Consider the following 17,984-nt stretch of genomic DNA (forward strand, 5'->3'; position numbering starts at 1 on the left):
TAACACCAGCGTGTTTGCCCTCTGATTTACAAACTACACGGGTGAGCACGCCCAGGAAAACAAGCTAAAATGAACACACTCTTACTAGTTTCTTTAATTAACATTTTGATTAACAGCTGCAAATTTATCTAAGGGGCTGACGGGACTGCAATCGGCTGTCTAATGTTTGATTGCTATTTTTTTTCTCTTGCCAGTCTCCCCATCTGAGCTGTGGCTTTTGGGGATTTTCAGGTTTCAGCAGGGAATGAACTCAAAGCAGCAGCGTCTGGCGCTGTGTGGCACTGCCCCTGCCCGGCCTGCAGCCCTGAGGATCGCAGCTCCGGGGTTTGTTGTCCCTGTCCGTGGCCAGCTCGCTGCCCGCCCGCTTCTGGAGCCGTGCCAGACGGCTCCGGTGACATTTCAGAAGGGCTCACGGGGCCGCTTGCAGTGTTTAATCCCTCGCTGTGGGATTTTCCACGCCGTGCACAGAGCTCGCCGAGGCCCGCGGCTCTGCAGGCAGCGCCGCCGGACACATCCGGGCTGGCCATGGGCTGGCCATGGGAGCTCCGGGCCGGCCTCGGGCACCCCGCGGCCACCAGTGCCCCCAGAACTCTGCCCAGCCCCGGCTTCACCTGCAAACCTGCTGCCGGCCACTCTGGGGGTGGCATTGGCACCGGTCAGACACAGCCAGCCCCAGGCTCTGTGGATGCTCCTGTGATTTCCACCGAGAGCTGCCAGGCCTTGCCAGAATTTCCAGGACAATTTCTCCAGAAACGTGCCGGTCACCAGCCACCCCACCGCGGGTGACACAGCCCAGTTTGGGGACACACAGAGCTGCAGCTCCCTGGGGTACCCCTGCTCCAAGGGACACAGTCCCTGCACCCTGGCAGAGACTCCTGCTGTGCTTTTCCAGCAGCAAAAATTCACTCCATTATTTACTGGCCTGAACTTCCAGATGGGTCTCCACATCCTAAGTCTCCACGCTTTGAGGTCCGACTGTCAAGGTCTGATTTCCACCCAAAGCCAGCACAGGGACAGTAAAATCTAATTTTTACCAAATGATTAATTTCTGGATCATTTCCTAAGTAATCACTTATAAAAATTACAGCATATCTGCTGACAAAAGGAATAGGAAAAACTAGTTTGTGGCTTTTGCTCTTATTTTAAGTAACCATAATCAAAGCTGAAATTTTTGGTCTTCCCTCACTTATCAAATTACACACAAATTCATTTTTAAAACCAAGCAAATTACTTTTTCACTAAAATAAGAAGTTTGCCAAGAAGAGAGGCAGCTGGCTTGTACAAACACCTTTGTGTATTAGCATCAGTGTGTTATAATACTACTTTTCATCATTAAGAAGGTTTAAACAGAAGAAGGGAGTACCATTTCAGCAGACTGGGCTTTGTTAGGGTTGTTTTTTGGCTTTTTTTAATTTAAAGAAACTTGCAGAAACCTGGAGGTTGCTGCTCCTATTACCAAGCTTAGAAATGAATACTAAATCCTAAATCACAGATACTAAATACTACCATTCCCATGTTTATGCACTCAGAGTACTAGACAACAACCAGCTCCTCTGTGGCTACCAATTTCGAGAAGCTGACAGCTCATGTCACCTACCCATTAATTGTTAATGACAGCTGAGAAATACAAAGACATTTCCTTGGATTATGGTGTTTTTAAAACACTACTCCTTCCACCACTAAAATTAGTACCAGAGGCATGTGTGTTTTTAGAGAATTTGTTTCTACCATACACCCCTCTACTTCACACCCATAATTAAAACTGGGTAAATCTCCAACAGATTTTAGTGGTTCACAAAATTCTTGACTTCAAAATACTGTGTGGGGAACCAGCACTGATGAATTTGTTAGAAACTAGAATTCTTAGTCTTTGATTTGGCTCATTCTTATTTTAGGGACAAGAGGGCAAGTAAGTTCTATTTTGTTGCTTGTTCCACAAATAAACTGACCAACATCAGGCAATGTAATTCCCACATGGAACAATGCAGAAAGCTGTCTTCCTTCTGGGTAAGAGTGAGGACAAAGAGCCCAACTGCTAAGAAACCCCAGCAGCTGGGCATCAAGGCAGGAGCTGGAATGGAAGGGAGAGGCATGACGGGACACTCACACAGGGAGAGAGCAGCCTGGGCCCATGGGAAGGCACACAATGGCACAGAGAATACAATGGGATTTTTTTGCCTGCTTATGTTATAGCAGGAGTTTATATGCCAACTGCCTCGATCCAGGCATTTTTACCTACTATTTTCCAATGTCTAAAGGCTTCTGAGTAACACTAAGTAAATATTCACAAGGTTTCACCTTGAGATGGATTGTGCGTGTGGCACAGTGAAATCATGTGCTGCCAGTGTACTGTGACAAATGCAAAAGTAATTTTACTTAACATAGTAAAAGCAACCCATTATGTAAGGCAATGAAATTAGTAAGATCTTTTCCTGGTACTAAATATTGCAAGAGGTTTTATTTTCTATCAACAGTACTTGGAGCCATTGAAAAAAAATCCCCAAAGCATCAACAGCATTAGATTCAACATAAACACTCATACCATCAGTTAATACCTGAGTTCAGAAGGCTAAAATTAGCCCTGCAAGCTGTGATAATGCACTGTGCAGATCCATACACAAAGAACACCCACCTGCACATGCAGGGAACGAGGCTGCAGAGAGGAGACTCCTGCTCTGGCATCAGGACAGTGCAGGAGGGAGAGAAGCAGTTTGATATCAATCACTGCACAGAACCCAATTTCCAGGTCTTTGGAGTTACACAATCACCCAAGAAGGACAACTTGAACTGTGCCAAAACCATTGCAATGGAAGAAAGTTTGCTTCCTACCACTCCAGATAAAGAACAGCATCAACCCCCTCTTTTTTTTTTTATTTTCTCACTGAACACATGAAACACAAAAAGGTATTTATATAATTTGTGATGCTATCACTACACACACACATACAGTAGCTCCCTTTTATGAATGAGTACTGCAGAATGTCAAGGAACTGAAAACAAACAAACAAGAATAAAACTGGGGGAGTGGAGAGAATCCAAAAGTTGAAGTATCCTGTGTGTTTTGCATTGCCAGGAAAAGTCATTTTGAGAATAAAAATTTCCCAGTCAATCTTTTACTTGCATTACATTTCTTGTCTGATTTTGTAAACTGAGATAAATGCAGGTCTATCACATCTCCTTCCATTTGTCTACATGACAGTGTTCTGTATTTCAAATGCAGGTCTATCACATCTCCTTCCATTTGTCTACATGACAGTGTTCTGTATTTCAAAATTAGGCTGATTGTAGTAAAACTGAAGAGCTGGGTTTGAGACAGTGCCCTCCCACCCCCTGCTGGGAGATGTTCTGAAGATACTGGTGTTTATCATTAACAATCAAAGCTGCATTCAGACAGCAAAGGTAGGACTTCTTGGTACTGGTACACAAGGAAAGCAGGAAGATCTTTGCTGGCTGGACACCATGAGCACATTCCAGCCCAGTCGTGCACTTATTAAATTGGCCAGCAAAAAAAAAAAAAAAAAAAAAGGCAAAACACAACATGAAACCTGAAGCTCTGTCTGTGCACAGAGCAGGAGGCGCTGCAATGGGAGAGTGATGGCAAAACAGGCAGGACAAAGCCACAGACAACCAGGCTTCACTGTCTTCACCACATATTAAGACTCACTTATCCTTTCTCAAAATTCAGCAAACTCAGGCACCGGTTTCACAACCACTTTAAACTGGCTGGTGCAAGCTAATACTGCCACAGGCAAAAAGCATTCCTGCCCTCTCCCCAGTCCTGACCACTCAGTCTGAGCCTCTGCACCATCTGCTCTGTCCACAACAAAGAGCAGAGCCATCCTCTCAAAGGCCTGCCAGTGTCACAGACCAAATGCCTGCTTGTGCCAAAGCTGGCAGTGAACTGAGCGAGGACTAGCGAGAATTAAACTGTGACTTGATCCCAGGGACAGGGCTGCAGGCGTAGGAACTGGGCACAAAAACCAACTGGGTTGTGAGCTGCAGTAATGATAAGTTTGCCAGTTCCTAGAAGCTTTGAGGGGTACATAGAAAAAAAATCAGACTTCCAAGGAATTTCATCTGATTGATATCAACAGTGCATAAGCTGGGCTTGCTTACACTGCAGCCTGCTTATGTTTACATTTAGTACTGTCTAAGATGATTTTGTTGTAAATATTTTGCTTTAAAGAGATTGTTTGGTTACTGGCTACTATTATTATTCTTCCTGGAAGGAAGAGAATAATGGGCTTTGAGCCAACATCAAACATCTTAAAGTTGATCAATTGAGCACTCCTGCATGGTTACTGAGAAAATCAACTTTGCTCCTATAGGGGGTGCATGGAAAGAACCCCTCAATTTGCTACATGACACCACACAAGTCAGCCTTAGCAAAAGAGCAGCAAAATCACAAAAAAAAAGCAATCCATTGCCTTGTTTTTGGAAAAGAGTGCTCTGAAGTACCAGCATGAATCAAATTCCCAGAACCTCTAGAACCACAAGGCAATGGATTCTGAAATACGTGGATTTTTTTCACTAGCAGCTGGAGTGTTTTACATACTGCAGAACAAAACAAATATATTGGGCAAGATTACTGGGTTTGATGTTTTCTTTTCCAAGTGAGCAAGCTTAGAAGTTCCTCAGGTTTCAGAAAACTGGAGCAAGTCCAAAATAAAATAGATGACTGACTACAGAGGAACAACTTGACAGGCTTGTTGGTGCACAATCAAGTGACACCATTTTATGCCTTAGTATCAACTCCACTTACACAACATGCTTGTTTACACCAGAAAACCAAAATATAACTGCTACTCATGCAGCACATGTGCACACATAGAATAAAGGTTTCTATACAGAATTATGTCATTTCCAGGGACTAAAATTAGGAAAGGACATCGAGTCCATTAGATTTCAAGTGTACAGCCACAGCTATTGTGAATCTCTGCCACCTGGACAACTGGGACAGGGCAGAGGAAATAGCAAACAGTCCAGGAGCTCTGCAGGGCTTTCACCACATCCTAACTATCTGCCAACTCCAGCCTTCCTAGATATGTTCTTGTAATCACAGAAAAAGAAGATAAGTATGGCCCTAAAGGTCAGTGCCCATCCTCAGTCTGAACAGAGACAAATCCTACAGAGATACAAACTTGGCACTGACCAGTTCCTAGGTGTCCTTCTCAGTCTGTGGCAAGCAAGATGCGAGCATCAAGCCTTGCAATACCAAACACATGTGTAAGTTTATATAATTTCTATGGCCATTAAACAGTCCCAGGTATTTTTAGAAGCTAGCTGGTGGATTGCTTCGTGACCTACACAGTGACCTTTGGTCAAATAGTACATGTCACTGTGATGGGAGGGGACTGAACTGTGGCAGTTTTAAAACTTTCCCTCTGACCTTAGAGGCCAGCAGAGAGCCAGTGTGGCATCTTTCCAGGCATATACATGGTTACATGTGGCTTGTCAGAGGCTGCAAGCCAAAAGGAAACTGAAGAAAATGAGTGCTGGCTAGTCCCATGCCAATGATGAGCAGGGCCAGAGTTTTTACAGAGTACTACAAGGCTTCTCATTATACTCTAGAAAAGTGAAAGAACTAAAAACAATTACTTCATGAAGCCCATCCTAATACAGTAGAAAACTAAAACGTTTAAGAACTCAGGTGACAACTTCAGTCATGCAGTAACAAAAGAAACACAGCCAATTTTCCTCTTAGCAAGGAGAAGAGCCATGATTTCCACGTGAGTACCATATGTACCATCACACAGTGATGAACAACTCTTAAAACTCCCAGTGTACATCACAGAAAAATGACAACTCCAACCCAGCTCTACAGATAATCTACAAACATCGGAAAGTTTTAGCCTCAAAGGTGGAAGGGTGCCCTGAAAGGGGCACACCTTCTCCCTAATGCACAGAATTCACCACAATGAATTCCACAGAAACCAGGGCTTTTCCAAGAGCCAGACATGACAAACAGGTTTTTGGAACCAGCAGGGTCAGACAGGGAGGACACAGCACAAAACCACTCCTGGCCCGGCAGAGGGAGAAAATCCTGTGCAGTGAAAATGTAAGAAAAGAACACACTTCCTTTTGGAAAGCTACTTCATACAGAATTGTGAATTAGAGGTTTTGTGACAATCTTGCCAAACAACAAGGAAAAACTCAGTTACGTAGGAACTGCTTCAACCCTGCAGGAGCCTGGTCTAATTGCATCCTTTACAAAGCAGTGCAGAGGGAGAGTGTCATACCAACCTGGGCAACTTGTTATCAGGGGAAGAGAGAACAGAAAATAGGACAAGAATCTCTTGACAGTGGTCCTTCTTTCTCTAATGCAACTTGGTGAAACAAAACAGGATTGCTGCCTTGTGGCCTTTGACACAGCAGAACTTGCATAAGGACAAATGTTTTTCCTACATGTTTTTGGTATTGTTGAAAAGATTAACCTGCTTCCCAACTGCACAACAACTGCAGGAATATATACACAAACTAGAGTAAAAATAATTATTTTCTATACAAACACATTACATATTTGTTTCATCAATAGGAGATAATAAGGTTTGGAAGTATTTTGGCTGCTACTGCCTGAGGTAGCTAATGATGACCTAATTAGACAATAATATCACAAACTTACGTAAAATTACATATAATATTTATCTATTCCTGTTTATTTTCTACATTTTAAAAAGATCTTTTTATTATTTAGAAGCTCTCACAGAGTTGGATAATGCAAGAGCTAATCAAAGACTGATACTGAAAAGCTGTTTGAATTACAGGTAGACTCAACACACCACTTAGAAATCTGAATTGCCTTCCAGGCCATTTACATTACTTGGATATAATTATTTAGTGTTAAACTGAATTAAGCCTAATGAGAAGCTTTAAAAGGTGGCATTAATTGTGTTATTTTGAAAGTGAATTTGACCCTGTAGTTAATAAATAACTTTAAAAAAAGCCATGTGGTTATTGATTGCTCTTCATCAATAAATTTACAGGTTTCATTGTATAGAAGGTGTTATACACTCCCTCTTCTGGTTATATCTTAAAAACACAGTTTCTAGACTTAAAGTGTATCATATGTTGGTTTTTAAGTGTATCATATTGCTTGGAAGACAAAAACCCTCCAGGCAGTATCATGTTTCTTTTTAAAAAGCCAGCAAACTGGTGATCAAAACCAAATCAATAACAGGTGAAAACTACTTGACACTATGCCCAACTAAAGTAAGTAGCAGCTACTTTTTAGCTGTGTCTAAAACCAAAATGTTATAGATTTCTCTTAATCTGGTAGGAAGAATATCATCCCAAATCTTTCTGAAAGCTTGATTCAAGCCTAATGCCTGGTTACCATTCAGTGCACTATTGCTGTAGGTGAGAATGCAGATTTTAAAATGCTGCCTGTTTTTCCAGAGGTGGCAGTTGAAGTTCCTGCAAAACATTGTTTTTATGTTGGTCCAGCAGGGATAACTTTTTTCCACCTAGTACACTACACCTCATCTTCCCTGGGGGCCATTCTTTTAATAGCAAAAGCTGCTGAAGGCTACACATACATCCTACTATCTAAAAAATATTATTCAGAAATGGAAAAAGAACTGTGGAATAATATTAAGAAGTCCAAACAGAAACAGTAAAGGCAATGCAAAAGAAACTAAAAGATTAACTATTACTAGGTGCACACACATGCATGCATCCATCTCTTCCCTTGATGCTCAGTGCCTGATAAAGCCAGGAGGTGTGTCTCAAGCAGGACACATTCTTGTTCCCTCACTCCCCACCAAAATGTGCAAAATCCAAGAACATAACAGCATTACACAAACCACATTAATAGTATTGCTGCCAAAACATTGAGAGAGGAAAAACTTGTGAAAAAGCTTTTGTTTGTTTTGCCCTGTTTAGCCTCTTCTCCTTTCTACCAATTTTATCCCTTGTTACAGAGCAATAAAACCAGCACTGTACCTACTTCATTCTCCCTCCTCCAAGGTAATTTTGTCCTACCTTCCTTATTTTGCTTCCTCCTTATTGTCTTCATCTCTTTCTTTTTACATGTCTTTGACTCAAGTTCTTTGTTTTATATTTCCCTTTTTAGCTATTCCCCAGTGTCCCCTCTTTCCCCTCCTCAGACACACACACACACAGACTGCAAACCACTTAATTCCAGCTGTGCTGAGGCAGCCCTGCCAAAGCTGGGCACCACTGCCCCAGGCAGCTACTGCAGAGCCAGCTGTACTGGGTGCACTGGAACCTTCACAAACAGCAGTGTAAATGATGGTTACTGATGGGATTTCCTATCTGACCTGTGAAGTTGTGCTTGCAGAGAAAAAGAGACCATCCCAAACACGGCAGTTGTTCAAGAGTCAGATGCTGGGATGAGAGGGTACAGTCTGTGCAACTGGAAACTATGTACTTCCATGGGGGGGAAGGCAAAAAAACAACCAAAAATTATTTTCTTCATGACAGTTCAATACTGAAAACAATTTTACAAGCTTCCCAGAATACTCCTCCCTGGAATCACAAAGCGCTGTGGCATTCACTGAGGTTTGCAGTTCTTGGAATAATCTACACAGTTCATGAGAACACACTTCTCCCCAAAAAACAAATGAGAAAGTCCTTATAAATAATTCATCTGCATGTGGTTAGCTTTTGAAATTAAACTACTGCTAACCCCACCCTCCAACACCAGGTTTGTATCTCCATGGCTCTGACACATTCCCATCTCTCCAGAACAGCAGAAATTAGTCTTTGTTTTTTTACTTCAACTCAGGCTTCTTCCGCCTCCCCAGCTCTTACACAGGTTGCAGCTCTGTTCCTCCTGCAGCCAGCTTGGGGCAGTGTGCCAGAGCCTGCGTGCCCATGGCCTGCCCTCAGTGTGTGCCACCTCCCCTGGCTGAGCTGCAGCCTGGAGGAGTGGCCCAGGCGGCAGAGAGAACCCTTTTAGCTGAGAAGGAAACCTTCCAAGGATGTGTAAGCTGATGCAGAGTGGCCTTCCCTGACCCTGCAGAAAGTCAGGAATGATGGCTGGGAGAGCTGGGTCCTGCTTGTGACGTTTCCTCTCACAAAATGAGTTCTGAGTGATGAAATTCAACCTTGATTCTAGATTGTTTAAGTCCTCTCATTGTCATTTTTTTTTTGCCACGAAACAAGTAATTTTTAATTGTAGACCTGATGCAACTATCCCACCTGGCTACCCTCAAAGTGAAGCTGTAGTCATTTACACTCAAAAACAACTTTTTATTGGAATTACTTGTTCTCTTTAGATCTTATTCCAACCTATTGATCAACATGTTTTCTCCCCCTTGCTGAACTAGTGTTTCTGTGATAGTGAACATGGCACTGCTTCTTCTTTTCCCACAAAGATAAATATTTGTTTTTCCTTCTTTCTTTCCACTTGTTCTTCCCCATCACCATTTGTTTTGAAAAGAGAGCAGTCAGTCCCAGTGTCCAAACAAATATCCAGCAAGGAGATCACTATAAAGGAGCAGGGTTCTCATGGAACCCTTGCATAATTTTGTATGTTAGACTAGTTTTAAATATTTTAACATTTCAGTAAGAATGGAATAGAAAAACTATACTGTCTCTTCAGCCAATATTAAACCAAAAGGATTTTTGCATCCTTCTGGTCTTCTGCTATGGCAGAACAGCATAAAATTAATTTCACATTAACCAAAGGTAAGAAGAGCCTAAAGCACACCAAGCACTTGAAGTTTGCAGTATTTTAGCACACACAGTGCTGTCAAGAGACTAACATGAGTTACATGGTAAGCAGTAAACTGAATAATCAGTATCTCCTAAATTTGAAGCTGAACATCACCTTTTTTCTTAGCTGATACTTAAAAATTGCTTTGTCTTCAACCAGAGCTTGACAAACTCATGTACCACAAAAAGGAGGAAGTTGTACTAGAAAACTGCCATCAGCTTCTCCAACAGACTCCCTGGGCTTTCATGCAATAAACAAAGACCACAGCCATTCTGTGTACAAAAATAATCTTCTGCATGTGAACAGTCTGTGATGATACAAGTAACCACAGCACCGAACTCCACCGCTCTGTAAAATCTGCATGGCACATTTGGTATTCAGCTAATGGCTTGGGGGTGCACATTTCAAAGCTCAAAATATGTTTACAGAGTTTCTTTCCACATTATAATAATTTCTTATTTAATGATGCATTATTTTAAAATGACTAAATAGCCAGCTGAAACTTTTCCTTCTGAAACAAATCCTGTGCTGACCTCTGAGCACATTCCCTGCTATATGCCAAGATGATTCTTGCAAAAGCTACAGAATTTCACAAATTTCTACTAAGAAATTAAACTAGTTGTTGCTGGACCCACACATTAAGATCCAGCTGCTGGAACTTGGACTATGTGGAGGACTGTGCATTTAAACAGAAGATGCCAATGATAATTTGTTAAAACATATACATTAACTGGAGCCATAATATGCCAAATGCCACCTGTGCATGTTTGGCAATATGCTTGGCAGATTGCTCCAGCACAGCTGTGACACACCACAGAATATTCAGGTTTATTTTGGCTGTTACACTTCTACAGAAGATCAATGATACCCAAGAAAATTCTTACAATTTATAAAAAATCTTTTCACACTGCTTTAAAAAGAATTTAGTGAACAGTGGACATTAATTACTGAAACAAATTGCTAGCTGCCAAAAGTATGCAGGCCACAATGAAGACTTATCCCTCCAAAATGAGGATAAGCTCCAGCAATCTCCCACGAGAAAAAAAAAAACCACACACTCAAAAAAAATATCCCCAACCAACCCAAAAACCAAGCAACAACAACCCAGTCCTCAGGTCCAATGGCTTTGGAACAAGATTCAGTACATTCCTTTCTTTTCTTATCAGCTTCAAATGCTGCCTTGTACAGACACTTTATCTTTGACTTTGTAATCCATGGATTCATGCTAAACATGATCTCTTATTCTACTTTAAACACGCAATACATGCGCAACAACTTAAAAACATTAAATATTGACAGATTTTTCAGAACAATTAGCTGCTACCAAATTTAACAAAAACACAGTAGGACAAATTTATACTCAATTCATAGTGTGAGAAGAACCCAACATTTAACACTGCAGGGACTGTAATACTTAAGCTATGTATGATACACATCCAAAATACATCAGCACACCAACACAGATAGTTAACAGATAATTTTTCTCAATTAAAATCACAAGTATCACGTGTTCTCTCTGAATCCAGACACTTAACACCAACACAAAAAAAAACCCTTTAGGACTCTTGAAGTGGAGACCTGTAAATGAAAGGTGGGTGTGGGCCCTGGCTGGGGGAGGAAGGACCTCGGTTACACAATCAGATGAAGGAGAATCACTAAAGACCTCAAAATGACTGGCAGGATGGACCCCAGTAACCAGCAAACATCTCTTTCTCTACTGCCAGGATCTGCCCTCCAAGTAAAACGTTGTGTGATGCTCTATTCCAATTCCACAACTTCCTAGAAACCACAACAGATGATGGGCATATCTGTACAGTAACCCTGCTTCTGATTCATACACTTCATGTTTAAACCTGCACTGATTGGAAACCAGAATGTTTAAGCAATTCCCCATCAGCTCTCAGGACAGCAGCAGCAGGCAAAGCTCCCGGTGGTTGCTCACCTTTGCCACTGTGCCAAACCCATGGAAGTTAATCAAAACACTTGACATAGCTTTTTAATGACTCAACAGCCCAACACACTATCATCATCTCTTTCCAACATGTACTGTATTCATGGTTTTCACAATCACTACATGAGTCACAGGCGCTCTCAGTGTAAGTTTTACAGGTATAGCCTTCATTATTATTGCTGAGAGTTTAACCCTACTTTGTATTCATGGAAACTAAGGCACAGAGGGGGAAAAAAACCTCTGGAAAAAAAAAAAAAAAGGCAAAGTTAGAAGGAAGAAACCCCAGACACGTCTATGCTGATGCTACTTTCACACTGCTGAGCTCTCTCAGCCACAGAGCAGCCCAGCCAGGGCAGAGAAGCAGCTCTCATTAGCCAGGAGGCTGATAACCACAGGGAGATGAGATAAACCTGTGGAACAGCTGAAATGCCAACAAAAGGTCACACAGCCTGAAAACCACGGCACTTCAGGGCTTCCACGAACAACCTGAAATAACTGTCACAATGGCTTCCTCAAAGAGCAACCTTTGGGTGCAGCACAAGAACTGCATCTACCATGTCTTGGGGGAGGAAAGAGCAGAAATCAAAGGGAGACAGGCACATCCCGCTGTCCTGAGGAGTGTGACAGCTGGCACACCATCATCCAGGGTGTAGAGAAATACTCCTGGAGAAAAACACTTTCTGGGAATAGGTCATCAAGATAAGTGAGCCCAGGTGCTTCACCCACAAGACTTAGTGCCTGAACATTTTATCTTTTTTCCATCTTTCACCTCTGAACTGATCTTGACTCATCTAAGGAAGATGCTGATGCCATGAAAGTGCAGCCGTTCACAAAGCAGCAGCAGGAACAGGAGCAATAAAGGGCTGCAATCACTTGCCTGGCCCCCCAATGAAAACAGCTGTGATCTGACAGAACAGAGGATTTGTCTTTGAACAGCTTTTCCTTGGCTGGCTTGCTCCTGCCCCACCACGTCCCCAGCAGTGCTGCCACCCTAAGCCAAGGGCCAAAGCCACTGGACTGCCCTGCAGGCCAGTTACTGTTCACAGGCTGGAAGGAATGCCACAAGCTGACTTCAGACATCTCATTATATTGGATTGCTCTAAAAACAAACCTGCACGTGGTGTTATGCATACCAGCTTTACAAATCAGGCATAGTACATATATCAACACCATGAATAAATTATTAAAATGGAAATTCATAGCCCAGACATATGCTTGGATTGCCTAAACAAGTAGAATTTTATTTTACATTAGTATCTCTTCTAGTCAAATGCATGAAATACAAAAGAATCAGTTACATAAACAAATCTGTCATTTGTATCAATAAAGTATTTTACTGAAAAGGTTATATATTCTAATTAATAAGGTTACATTTAAATTATTTCTGACTACTTATGGTCCAGAGAAAAAAGCCAGCATATGTCCTGCAAAGCACTTTCAGCCTACCTAGTTAAGTAGTTTATCACAAATATGCTTTGGAAGAAATTAATTAGCTCATTAGGTTTAACTAATAGTTTGTTTAGCTTTCCTTTGACAAAAGCGACATTTTAACAGTGCATATTCTACTACTTCAGAAAACAAAATTTCACATGACAAATTTCAAAGAACACCAAGTACAGCAACACACACCACCAGGAGCTATAGAATATTTTAAGAGATTAATACTTCTCTGGCAACAATTAAAAATAAAAGATCCTAAGAACATAACAGAAAGATACATTGATGGACTGCAACTTTTCAAATTTTTCAATTCCTGAAATCATATAATCTGTAAAAAACTTAATTCAGGGTGAACTGACTGTGATGAATCCAAAGAGTGTTTTACCTTCTTGTTATCATGATAACAAACTTTTTTTCTTTTTAAATAACCATGTTTTGAGGACTTCAACAATTTCCTTCTCCTGAGCTATACTGTTTAAAAAAAAATAGATCATTGTCTGGTAATCAATCACCTGCCATATTTATCAGCTTTCATATTTAATTTTCTAAATTAAGGGACAGCTGTGAAAGGATTTAAAAAATGGGAAGGCTGATAGAAGGCTTGGAGAGCTAGTGCTACACAAAATCACCAAGTCAGCCTTCTTACCTTTCTGAGGCTATTAGATTGGCAAACTAAGGTCCTTTAATGACATTCACCCCACCCAAGCCTGTTTTTCTCATCAGAATGACCCCACCTGTTTCCTCTGCACGCCACAGCCCACGCCAAGGCTCTTCATTGTTCAGAACAAGCTTAAGAAACACTAAGAATAACCTCATCATTTCTATCCACTCCTTCTACACTTCTAAAGTATGAATCTGCCACTGATGTAAGGCTTGTATTAGAGAAATTTTCATATTTAGGGATCACGCTTCTATAAAATGATACAGAATGGAAATGTTATGTTAGTATTTATTACGGCTTTTAAAAATACTTCCCATACCTTCATTTTGCAGTTCCCTGTTCACTCTGTGCCTTTTAAATTGCAAACAAAGAGCTGGAATTAACTTCACATAACAAGTCTAACAGCAGTCCAAGCAGCATTACAAGATGCCATGTTTCCATGTCCATGCTCAAGACACTGCTGCACCTAATTCAGCTCCTGAGCTGCTTCTGCCACCTGTCCACAGGGACAAACACAATGCTGCTTCCCACCAGACACCTGTTTGTCAGGCAGTGTTTGGAAATCACCTGCTCATTTCATAAAGACAACCTTGAGTGCCTGCAGCTATCCACAGCTCTCCATCACTACAACATTACTGACCTCAAGATGGAATATTCAATATGCCATCACTCAGAACTTGGTATCATCCAGTCCTCCCCCATAAATTTATTTTTAGCCATCAGAATCAGTTTAATATGATATTTTAGAAGGAGTTATTGGACATCTTAAGATGATATTCAGTAACACGTGAGGAATCTCACTGGCAAGGGGTAGACTCGTTCTTGGCTAGTGGAAATTGCTTACAGCAACCAGAGCAAGAAAAGCAAGAAAAGATGGCCTCTTCTTCTTCTGGCTCCCAACAGCTCTGGAGACTTAAATCCACAAAACCGTGGGTTTAAAATAAATTATTAGTACAGCCACCCACAGAATAACAAGCAAACTATTGAGAATTATGGCACAAAACCTATTCAGGTTATTTTCTGAGTCACACTGTGTGACACAACTGCAGGATCCAGCAGCAAGGGTAGGGCTATATAATCCATAAGGCAATATAACAAAAAGCCAAGCTAGAGGGAGAAAGGATAAGAAGTTCACCCTCTGCACAGTCCATAAAGGCCCTTCTCCAGTCTCAAGGAAGCAGAAGTCATCTTTTCTTGCCAAAGCATTGGATTAGTTAAGGTGCACAAAAGGTTATATCCCTTTTTCTCAACTCTGGAAGAGGTTCCCTGCCCATACCCAGCTTGTATCCTATAAACACCAAGCCAACCAGTAGGGGCACTGGCCTAGAGGAAAAAGAGTGTGTACAAATACATGCACACATGGGGAGGAAGGAGCAGTTCAGAGGATGCTTTGTCCATCATGTTTATTAGGCGTTGGTCAGAAAACTTCTCATGAATTCTTAAGAAACAAAAAGCTGATTTCCAAAAACCCTCCTATTCAAATATTGGCATTAAACTGTTTGAGGTTAATTTCTAGTCTTGAGAGGAGCATGGAAAAGCAGAACTGCCAACCACCCCCAGTCAGGCTTGGAGGAAGTAACCAAGCACTTGAACTGGCACAGTACTTCACATTTTCTCACTCCTCTCTAAACACTGGCCAACCACCACAACAAGAGCTTCCTTATATAGTTTATATACAAAACCACTGGACCAGTAAAACAAATACAAATTGATAATTCTGAAAATAAATAAATAAGCTTACTGGCTATTGGAAGCTTACTACATTTTATAAATTCTGCTGTAAGTTTAGCTTTCAGTTCTAGTTCACACTGTACCAGAACCCATGTAAAAATAATCTGTATAAATACACAAAGAGAAATGACACACAGAGACACAAACACGACACATATTGGCTGTGAAATACACAAGATTTATCATTTTGAAACTGAACTTAAGCTATGCAGCATTTCAAGAAAATAAAAAGCTAAAAAACAGGTCTTTATGTAACTGCATTAAAATGTATATAAAATTATTAAGTACAGGTTATGTTCTTTGACATTTTTTATAATTTAATGATCTATTTACCATCTATTTAAAAAAAAAATTGCCAGGCTTAATCCTGATTTAACCTCACCCTTAATTATTAAAAATAGTTAAGCACTTACCATAATGTGATTGAAATGCCTGTGGTTTTACGACCTGATTACAGTGGTTACACATCACCAAATAGAAATCATCATGAGCCGGGCAAAGACCAAATATTGGCATATCTAAAAACAAAAAGACAAAATGGCATCTCTCAGCTGCTGACAATTATAGAAAAACAGTTTAATTACAGAGCCATGACACTAGTGTTGAAGCAAAATTTCAGAGACATTTGTATCAAATTTGAAAATGAGGAAAAAAGAGCATATAATGCAATAGATAATTTTGTGCTGGAATATTACAAAAGCAAAAATCTTACTACAAAGATAAATGTAAAATGAGTGATTACTTGTAGAAAACATCTATTAGAAAACTGATTTAGGACTGATTATTTTATACCAGATGCAATAATGCAATAAAAAAAGACTGACTTCAATTGAGACAACACAACATAAGAGGGGATGTTTTATGTATTCTGAAAAGGGCTTTGGATTTTATTCCAATGTCATTAAATGAATTCAAAAGTGAACTTCATTTGCTATTTAATTTTTTTAAACCATTTTAAACACACAGTCATTCACCGGGCAGAATTACATGCCTAATGGTTTTATTTGTTTAACAGTGCATTATAGTCCAGCCATCTGCTGCCAGAGATCCATGGAGCAGCTACACAGGAGACAGAACCAGAGATAACAGTATGTCAGAGCATGTGTGGATTGCAGAGATAACACACATACTTGGAGACTTTTACAAATAAAATTAGTTTCTACAATTTTACTTTGAAGAATACAGTTTGTTAAGAATATATTTAACAGCTATAACTGCATTCAGAGACTACTGGAGCAATAAATTCAGCATTCACTACAAAACTTAAAGGTATATTACATTTATTTAACTAAAAATGTTATTCAATCATTAAAAGACAAAAAATGGAAACTGCAAGCATAATATATGGCTATGGATCTGTAACACTATATAAAGGTTAAAAACTGACAGAAGCAAACTTATTTTCTTATAAAAACCCTCAAGTAATAGATTTATCTTAATAGAAACTTAGAAAATAAGTTGAACTTGTTTACTCTTGCGCTAGAACTGACCCCAGAGTTTTGTTTTACAGCTACTAATTTGCCTGTGTATACTTTTAGCAACATCCACTGCTTTGTTCATTAACAGAACAGCAATTATGAAATAAATTGAGTGTGCTTCACATTTAGTGTGCCACGATTCAAGGTAACTGCTCAGAGAAAGACACCATCAGCCCTGTCCACTTTGTTTCTCAGACAGAGAATATAGCCACACCAAAACTACTTCCAGAATTAGTATTTATCTTCAGCATAAAAAAATTCAATACTTTTATTTAGAAGACATAAGGTTTATCCCACATTTTCCACACATCTTCCTAGTGCTACACAAAATTAATCATGACACCTGCAATAACAGCCCCAACTGGATTTTGCAGTTGGATGCAAATGCAATGACCAAAGACATCTAACTTGGCTGAGATCACAGTTACCCTCACCTGAATCATAGACACCTTTTCACAACTGAGGTTACATCAAATTAACAAATCATCTTGTTTGCACTTTAAGTAGCAACTCTTGCTTGTTTATTTATATGATATTTATTGAAAAAAGCATGAAAACCTGTGTCACACCCAACTACTGCAAGCCAGGCAAAATTAGTAAATATTATGCTGGGGGGAGGGGTGGAAATCAGATAGGAATAATAAACTTCTATTTTTCAATATCTACTTTCTGTGATGTAGCATCAAGCTATGTATGAAAAGAAGTATAGGCTTAAATGTCATTGCTAATATTTCATGCAGGAAGGAGCATCCCCTTTGGGTATGCCCATGTATCAAGGTTTATACACACAGGCAAATACTCCAGGGTCACTTTCACCAAGAGCTGAGATGAATGGGACACTGACAGCATGCACTGCCTGATATTTACACTGTTAACAGCCCACAGAGAGGCTGCTCCTGGGTGATGCCCTGACAACTGTAAATCCACACCCTGGAACCTGCTCCCATAGCTGTGCCTTTCACACTGTGCTGGATTCTCAGACTTTACACCAGCTTTACTGAATGCAGGGGGAATTGTTAACAGTGCAAGACAAAGCACTCCTTC

The 17,984-nt window shown here is 40.4% G+C and overlaps 1 protein-coding gene across 1 annotated transcript in view; it reads right to left on the minus strand.

Annotated features, from left to right (window-relative positions):
• The window catches only part of ATXN7 (ataxin 7), a 58,720-nt gene that overhangs the window by 19,089 nt on the left and 21,647 nt on the right, over nt 1-17,984 (minus strand). Inside the window, exon 3 of the mRNA XM_054280894.1 lies at nt 15,876-15,980. Coding sequence (XP_054136869.1) covers nt 15,876-15,980 — 105 coding nt within the window. The remainder of the gene's footprint in view (nt 1-15,875; nt 15,981-17,984) is intronic.

This window comes from Melozone crissalis, unplaced genomic scaffold (genome assembly GCF_028551555.1).
Source record: "Melozone crissalis strain CALT ecotype California unplaced genomic scaffold, PUWL_Pcris_2 ptg000029l_1, whole genome shotgun sequence".
Taxonomy (NCBI): domain Eukaryota; kingdom Metazoa; phylum Chordata; class Aves; order Passeriformes; family Passerellidae; genus Melozone; species Melozone crissalis.